Source organism: Pundamilia nyererei, unplaced genomic scaffold, assembly GCF_000239375.1.
Source record: "Pundamilia nyererei isolate P.nyererei 1_Seehausen unplaced genomic scaffold, PunNye1.0 scaffold00275, whole genome shotgun sequence".
NCBI lineage: Eukaryota > Metazoa > Chordata > Actinopteri > Cichliformes > Cichlidae > Pundamilia > Pundamilia nyererei.
The window spans coordinates 636,246-645,457 of NW_005187676.1; the positions used below are offsets into that span (position 1 = coordinate 636,246).

A 9,212-nucleotide genomic window follows, 5' to 3' on the forward strand; every position below is an offset into this window, starting at 1 on the left:
CAACTATCAGGCATCGACTGAAAGATCTCCTCAGTCTTAAATAGCAGACAGCACTTACCGATAAGTGAGTTCATTATCTCCAGGTATGCTGGAAAACAAATAGAAAGTAACCCGCCCTGCAGGATAAGGTGTGTTTAACCCCCACTCACACTCACTCATTAAATTATCTTCACACACACACACACACACACACACACACACACACACACACATACACACAAGTTAACCATGTGAGGTCTAAACCATCATTGGTGACAACCCTGACATGAGCTCCAAACCCTAACCAGACTGTTTTTTGGGGGGAAAGTTAATATTCCGATTTCTGTTTTCTTCACTGTCTGTTTGCCAGATCTTGGGACAACAACTTAAATAAACAAAATGACATGTTATGATTGCTCATAGTCACTCCTGATGATGACTTAGACCTCACAGGCCTAAAATCTAACATCTGCAGGGAGACACGTCATTCGGGTTTTCTTTGATCGGATATGATTTGGCACAAATGGACTTCATTTGTGCCAAATCATATTTTCATTTCTATTCACCATAAACACCACAGACTTCTACAACTCTGCCGAATGCTTTCTAAAAAAGTTTTCTGATAACTCAGCAGTTGTTGACCTCATCACTGATGGGGACTGCAGTTAGTACAGAAAACTGACCGAGGACTTTGTTGACTAGCACCAACAGAATCTCTTCCAGATCAATAATGGGAAAACCAAGGAGCTGGTGGTGGACTTCTACAGCTGCAGACATCTTCCACATACACCAGCAAACATCCAGAGAATGGACATTGAGATCTTGGACTGATATACATATCTGGGTTTTCACCTGACTGATAAACTGGACTGGACTAACAACTCAAAGGTCATCTACAGGAAAGGTCAGTCAGAGCAGGCAGTATCTGCTATGGAGAACAAGGTCTTCTGGAGTGCAGGGATGAGATCTTATCTCATCTTATCTGATCTTATTTTATCTTATCTTATCTTATCTTATCTTATCTTATCTTATCTTATCTTATCTTATCTTATCTTAATTACTCAATCAATCAACTTTCTTTCTCCTTTCATTTAAATTCAGTCGTGAAACACGCTTCCACTGGACATAAGACTCGTGGACAGACTCATGTTGATACCTTTAAAAAGGAACTTAAGACCCACTTGTTCAGGCTTGCCTTTATTTAGTTTTATCTATTCATCCTATTTTAATAATTGTACTTTATTCTGTATTGTATAAATAAACTTTTCTCACTTCCCTGTTTCTTCTAGCATCACTGGTGAAGTTTGACAGCAGAATAAAGTTCATTCAAATCAGACTCCATTTTTATGAATTAAACCTGGTGTCGGATATTTGTGACAGCTGATACTGACACCTTGTGTTAACAAATGCACATTTCACCTTTTAAGACCGTGTCCAATCAGCAAATGTAGTTTGTAGGCACGCGTTAATTTGCTATATTAAAAAACACTATGAGTTTGTTTTAAATTCAGCATAACCGCTTGATATTTAAAAAAATATATATACAGAGAAACACATTTTTATGAATGAGGATTAAAGCTGTAGTAAACCTGCAGCTCCATTCGGCGGCTCCGGTTTTAGCATGACAAGCTCCGCCTTCCTTGCCCTACGTCACGAGTTGTGATATACGGAAGTAGCTTCGAACTTGTCAACAAGAAAGGCCGACCGACATGGTAAGGGCTCTGTACTTTTTTATGAATTACTTGTGTTATTTCTGCTTCTGGACTCTATATTTTAGTTGGTTTGTGTGTTTAAGTCGTTCGTGTTGTCCTCACAGAGCTTTTATGGGGGTGTCGCGGTTTGAAAAATGCCCTTTAAACGACGCGAGCAGTGAGATTTGGCGTTAGCCTTTAGCTAGGCTGGGAACTAGCTGTTAAAGCTGTAAAGGAGAGCAGCTGCGCCTTTCTCCAAACCGAAACTGTGGCGTTACCTAATCTGTGGTCGAAATCTTAACACGTATGGACATAAATATGACTTTAATCAAGCAGAACTCGATCTCGGTATAGTTTTATCTTAGTGGGAAGAGGAAACAGGGAGGAAAGTGTTAGTTTTCACGGGGTTTTTTTTCTCGGAAATGGGAGCGTTTCTGGCGTCATTGTTGAGAAGATTACGGGGAGGAAATCGCTGTGTGTGTGTCGGGTGTTACGTCTGACTGTGTGTAAATAAAGATCAAAATAACATCTGTGTTCAAGGGGCCTTTGCTGAGTTTTCCTGCCTTGATACTTCCTCAGTAACTGATTATTTTCGTGTGTATTAATACATGCTGGTGCTTGTGTGTGTGTTGCATAACGCAGAGGCTTTTTTCCGCTGCTGTCATTTTTGTAATTGTGGTTATCTTAAAAGTACCTTGTAACAAATGATCTAAGGTAGTTTTAAAGCATTTTCAATATAAATAATGAACTTTATAAAATGTAGTATGTGTAATATTACTATATAATTAAAAATGTTATAATCCTTATATGAAGATAAGAAGTGATGGACGCCCAGTTTATTACTAGTTATAAACTCAGTTCAGGGATGACACTTAATTCTGCTCCACCGTCAGCTTACATATGACTATATTCTGCTATATCTACAGCATGCATTACTCACAGTATAGTTTAAGTTACTCTTAAACACATGCTCTAGTGGTTTACACCTGCACCTAACAAGGGAACGATTGCCGGTTTGATGCTAGGAAGAGATACAAATCCCCTTTGGGGAAGGGGGTTGCATGAGGAAGTTGCTCCGGCATGAAAACACATCAAACGCCTAATGAACAATGGAGCATCTAAACGTTACTCCTTAATTTAAAATCTTACTCATTATAACTGCTGCCGACAGCTGATTGTTTCAGAGAAGCAGTTATTGTGGATTTGATTGCGGAAATGGCTATTTTATGATGACTACGATGGATAATAAACAAATTAAAATAGCCAGTGTTGGCTCAGATGTTTTTGTGTTTCTCATTTGTCGTCCAGACAAACTTTGATAGTCGTTCACCCAGATCAAAGATGTGTCTCACTCATCTTTTCTTTTTCTCTACAGGCGAAGTCTTCTTGAACAAGACCTCCTGCCATGGCACTTCTCTAATATTTCTTTTTTACCCCCCCCCCCCTCTTAACTTTTTATTAAAAAACATTTTTAAACATTAAAAAAAGAAACATTACCACAATGAAAATCAGTTACAGCTTTCCTGCCCTCCTGGTTTTCTGCATAACAGGTGAGTGAGTGAGTTTTTGGCTGTTTGTGTATCTCTCTTAGGTGGCTGCTTTAAATGTTTATCAACCAAAGGTCATGTTTGAACTTTTCGTGTCATACAGCATTTACAGTCTGTGTGAGTGGCGATAATAAAGCACATGCTCTGTTCTCTTTTTGCTTATTTCCTCTGCAGCATGGAGCCGTTTTGAGCCTGCTCTCAGCTCATGTAAGGAAAACCAGTCATTGCATGTTTCATCATGTTATGAAAATGAATATGCCTCAAACCCACAGATAATAAACAACACCATTCATGGTTTAGTGACGTTTACATTTACATTTTCTTCACACCTGACAGGTTCAACATCAAACAACAACAACACTTAATTTATTCGCCAAACCAGGAACTGCTTTTATTAACTCTACTTTCTTGTGTTTATCACAGCCCACTGTGGGCGCTCCCTTCAGGTGGTGGACGATAAGGTGGGAGTGATCAGGAGTTCTGTTTACCACAGCTGGTCCTTCTGCTTCGGCTCAATGTCCGACGGCTGGATCATCACGGGTCCAGAAGATGAGCCGATCGTTCTCAGGTACGGTTGCTCAAAGGTGGCACATAAAGGAGATGACACTTTAAAAGCTCGAAGACGTTAAATAATTGACTCCCAATTATTTTACCGCAAATCAGGTGACCTGGGATAATTATTAACAGAGTAAATATACCAGTTGTGCAATGCATTGATTGTTTTTGCTTTATTAAAAGTATATAAATGCTTAATATTGCCTGATCATTTTCTGTTATCGTTTATAAGTAATGAATGACCCAGATATGGAAATAAAGACAAAAACAAAAAGTTTTCGAGATGCAGTGTCTGCGATTAAGAAACTGTGGGTTCTGTTCACTGATACAAACTTTCTCTTATTACAAATCTTTCCACAGCTTCTCTCAGTTTTCTGTCCGCTGTAAGAAAGAATGGGTGTCTATAAACTCGTCGGCTGGAGGTGATCCAATCATCCTGTGTGGCTCTAAGTTGCCGCAGCCAATCGAGCTCCCAGGGGGAAATATTACAGTGATGCACCACTTCCTCCCTCATATGTTCCCTGTGTCATCATTTCTGTTGAACTATGCCAGAGGTATGACGTCCTGTCATGTGCCTGCTTGCAGTTCCAGCTCTTTTTTCCCCCCAATTATTATCTAAATGTTCCTTTTATCTTCCTCCCTTTGTACAGATCCATATGAAGGCGATTGCCCAGAAACATCTTTTAAATGCTACGGGGGTCGCTGCCTTCCCCACTCCTGGCGCTGTAATGGGCAGGTGGAGTGTCTTGATGAAGAATCTGATGACAACGACGAACTGGGTTGTGACTGTCCTTGTGGAGGGCTTCTTCAGACCTTTTATGGGACCTTCTCCCCTCCAGCTTGTCAGGGTCAAAGTCAGTCCTGTGTTTGGACTTTGGATCCCGAGGACTCCAGGCCGCTGAGTCTGGAACTGCAAAAGCTGACGCTAGCTTTTGGGGACCGACTCACTATCTACAACAGAGAGGAAGGCAAAGGAGACATTATTAAAATCGTGAGTTTCCCAACCCAAACATTCATTACTGGCAAATGTTTTTCTCTTTTTATTTATTTTTATTTTTTTTGAAAACCCTTCTGCACTTTCACAGATTACCAGCTCCTCCAATTCCAAATCGGTCCAAGTTGAATCCAACACCGGCGTGATGTCAGTGGTGTATAAAAGAGTTCTTGGCACAGAGAACTCCAACTTTAACGCCACGTTTCATGTTAAGGGCTACTGCCCTCCGTGGGAAGGTCGTTGCGGGGGAGCGGCAGGAGGTTGTTTTACACAGGAGCAACACTGCGATGGGAAGTGGGACTGTCCCGAGACCGGAAAGGACGAGGAGGGCTGCAGGAACTGCAGTCCGAATCACTTTCCCTGTGGAATGGCAGGACAGAGGACGACAGCGACCAGCAAGCCGCAGTGCTACTCACTGACGGAGAGATGCAACTACCAGCTGAACTGCGCTGATGGCAGCGACGAGAGGGATTGCACCGTGTGTCAGCCGGGGACCTTTCATTGTGACAGCGACAGGTCAGTGTGCACCTGTGTCACACAGCTCCACACACAACATAAAAGGAGTAAGGGGGTGCACTAGGGTTTGTGTCAGAGGGCGTTCTCACCCTGCACATGCTTATTTTACTCACCGTGGAAACGGGTGCTGCTGTTTTTGTTTTGCTTTGTTTCATAATCATTCAGGTTGGTGGAGTTTCAGGCTCGGGCGTGTCTGTATGTGACATATGACCATCTTAGAGTTTAAATTGGCTTTGCTGTGGTTTTTGTGGTTCTGCTGTTTTTCTGTAGAAATATCACCCATCCTGCAGCAGTGTGTGACAGGCACAGAGTTACGTATGAGGAAATAAATATGCAATTTTGACAGTAGAGATTCTGCATTCCTCCAAAAAGCATTGATACAGGTTATATTTATATACAGCTGTTTATTATGATTTTACATTATTGTGATTATTTTTAATGATGCTGTTGCTATTTATTGTGTAGTTCTGCAATAGTGCAATGTTTAGTTGCCATTGTTTGCATGTTTTATCAAAAGCCACAGTGTCTTAAAATAGGCCAACGTCCTTTTTCTAAATGCAGCTCGCTCTGTAACAAAAGCACAAAGTGTGTATGGGAAAGTTTTGAGCGTAGGGATCCTTTTAACTCAGCCTGTTTCACTTCTCCTTGTTTACAGCGTTGTGGTTTTATTGTGAGTCTTAATTCAGGCGGCGTCTGATGTTTTCTGTGAAACTGAACCTGCCACTCATTTTCTTCCAGCCTGCTCTGGTAACAAACGGCTCTTTGTTCCCTCTGCAGGTGCGTGTATGAGAGCTGGCGCTGCGACGGCCAGGTGGACTGCAAGGACGGCACAGACGAGCTCAACTGCACGGTAATCTTGCCCCGCAAGGTCATCACCGCGGCAACGGTGGGCAGCCTGGTCTGCGGACTACTTCTGGTCATTGCCATGGGCTGTACCTGTAAGCTGTACTCGCTCAGGACGAGGGAGTACAGGTAAGTCTTTGAATGGTTCTGCTGCGTTTTTGTTTGAGGTTTGCAGCCGAAGCTCTTCTGCTCTACAAAGTAGCTGCTTTAGTTTATTTTGTTCCGTTGATGAAGCATAATGAGGCTTTCTTGCCACTTTTAAAGAAGAAAAGAGTGACTCATATATTGTGCTGATAATCTCAGATGATGAGTCAGGAGATGCAGACATTGTTTTCCTAACTTCTGGCTTTAATTGCTGCCAGAACTGCCAGACAGTAACTCTCAGATGGATAGCACAGCCTCCTACGACACTGACAGTACACTCCACACAAAAACAAAAAAACAGGCTGTTCGTTGTTGTTGTCAGCTAAATGCTTGAGTTATGTACAACAACAGGAACCAATAACCTGCAGTGTATTAAAAGCTTACCTATTTCTAGACTTTATATTTGTATACTTTATGTGGATCTGCGTGATGCTTCAAAGCAAAAACAAAATGTGCCTTGCAAGTTTGCAATGTGTGTGACTGCATCTAAAAGAGCCTCTATCCTCTCACAGCATGTTTGCGCCAATCAACCGCCACGAGGCGGAGCTCATCCAGCAGCAGGCCCCGCCTTCTTACGGTCAGCTGATCGCACAGGGCATCATCCCCCCAGTCGAGGACTTCCCCATAGAAAACCCCAATGAGGTGAGAGAGCAGAGCGCCAGAGATTTTTAACTGCTCGCATGGACGCACCTGTCAGGATTTCATCAATCCAGGATCCTGTCAGGACTTTAGATCATGCTCATTTGTTTAAAGAACCCATGTGATTGACTGCAGCCTGTCCTGCAGAGTTACAATATACATTTAAGGCATTTAGAGGCGTTTTTTAAAAAACCCAAGTGTTGAAATTTCAGCAGGAAAAACTGATTAACTAACTTCAATTTTAATTAATGTGTTAAAACCTACAAATTAACATCTTATTGAAGGCTTTTTGATTTAAGGGCTTTAATAAATGTAATTAAACGCAGAAAAGCCGATAGCTGTTACTACAATAAACCACACACTCTAATGTGTAGTAGTGCTCTCTGTCTTAAAGCTCATCTATAGCAGCCTTATTGATCCCCAGCTGGATGTGGGCTGAAGTTGGAGGAGTGTTAAGATGAGGCTAATGTGCTGTTACTGTGCAAGTTTACTCTGAGCTTCTTTTATTAGTCCTTGGTGAAACAGCTGAGGCAGTGGAGGCGGAGGGATAAAGTGGCTGGCTCTGCCTGATGGGATTAGCTGAAGCCGCCTACACTAAGCTCAAACTTTGATTAGTGTCGCGTAAATAAATTCAGCAGGTTTAATGATTTTTAATAATGATTTTAGGATGTTGAACACGAGCTGCTGAAGGTAGTTGAAACAATCTGCTCTGTGTTTCTTTGTCAGACCTCGACTCTTTCTCTGAGAGGAATCCTGCAGCTGCTTCGCCAGGATGCCGCCAGCTCCCCACACCGCAGACGTAGGCCCCGATTTATCCGCCGGGCTGTTCGCCGCATGAGAAGGTGGGGTCTGATCCCCAGATCCGCATCCAGGCAGACTCAGTCGTCAAGCTCCAACCAGCAGCAGGCGCAGCAACAGCAGCAGTCAGACAGCGCTACATCAGGCCAAGAAGCAGCTCGCTCCACGCCCGCGAGCTCCCCATCAGCCGTGGAGGCGGTCAACCAGCCGGTGGCCCAGAAACTCGGCTTGTTGGCACAGCCAGCGCAGCACCAGCTGGAAGCTCCGCCTCCTTTACTCGCGCTGCCTTCAGCTCCTCCTGTCGCCTTCCCCCCTCCCCCTCCCTACGCACCCCCAGCTCCACCTGTGGACGCCCCCCACACTCCCCCTGTTGCCGTGCCTCCCAGTAGCCCATCTCTGGCCTCCATCTTTCACACGATAGGCTTGAGCATCTCCCGCTTCAGAGCCTCGCCCTCTTCCACCAACTACGTGCCCCTCTCTGCCTCGCCTTCCTTCTCCTCCTCCTCCTCTTCATCGGACGACGATGTGCTGCTCATCCCCCTCTCGGAGGACAACACTTCAGAAGACGACGTGCCAATGCTCACCTGACCAACTTCCTCACCCACCCCTTCCCACCCCTTCCCTCTTACTTTACCTCCCACCAGTCTTTCCACATTCGTTTGAACTGAAACAGGCGGTGGGACTCTTCCTCTCTGTGCCAGTCTGGTGCCTTTTTTTTTTTTTTTTAAATCGCTTTGCGTTGCTGACATATATGAATAGAGTATTTTTAAAGAAAGAAAAAAAGACTTCCTTAAGAAAATGCAGACGAACGGCACGGCCGATGAAGAAGCGCAGTATTATGCGTGAGCACTTACTGAACGCTGGGCTGCACGTAGAAGGTGAACTTTTATTTTTTTGCACAGAAGAATCTTCCCTATCCAGATACTGAGGCAGGCTACTGTCAGGTTGAATGATTATAGCTCTTATAATAGAAATTGTTGTGTTTGTGTGACTGCGACTGTGTGAATGCAACTGCGTTTTAGTCTCGCGTAGACAGCGGAGTGTGATTGCACATGAGGAGTGTCTTCACTTGCACCCAGTCTCATGATATATCACGAAACAAATCCCCCCTTTTTAAGTGCCTTTAAGGAGCCTCCTGCAGAGACCTCAAGGATGTTGAGAATTCCTGAACACACACTGCATGCAGAAACACACACGCACACAATGAGGGTCACTTTTTCCTCACGTCGTCATGGTGACTTCACTCCAAAATGGATTAAAAAAAACTGCATGTGTACTCTTCAAGCTGGCAATAACTTTTTGGATACCCTCGTTCTAGTGCACATCGATTCCAACATTACTGCGTGTTTAAATACTTCTTCCCCCGGTGAATGAATGTAACCTTCAAAAAAACAAAAAGCAAACGTATCAAAAGACAATCTCTTTGGTGCCTGATTTTATGACGTGTGTAGGTGTGCACAGGAAGATGAGGCACCCTAGTGATAAAAAGGGTCGAGGGGGGGGGGG

At 43.6% G+C, this 9,212-nt stretch overlaps 1 protein-coding gene across 1 annotated transcript; it reads left to right on the forward strand.

The window, feature by feature from the left end:
* The first annotated feature begins 1,629 nt into the window (after positions 1-1,629).
* lrp10 (low density lipoprotein receptor-related protein 10) lies at positions 1,630-9,104 on the forward strand. The gene is made up of 10 exons (XM_005750487.1): positions 1,630-1,691; positions 3,046-3,220; positions 3,392-3,424; positions 3,641-3,785; positions 4,133-4,326; positions 4,423-4,763; positions 4,858-5,282; positions 6,060-6,254; positions 6,782-6,911; positions 7,635-9,104. Exons 2-10 carry the CDS (start codon positions 3,172-3,174, stop codon positions 8,292-8,294), a joined length of 2,172 nt encoding a protein of 723 aa, XP_005750544.1. The 5' UTR covers positions 1,630-1,691; positions 3,046-3,171; the 3' UTR covers positions 8,295-9,104.
* The last annotated feature ends 108 nt before the right edge of the window (positions 9,105-9,212 follow it).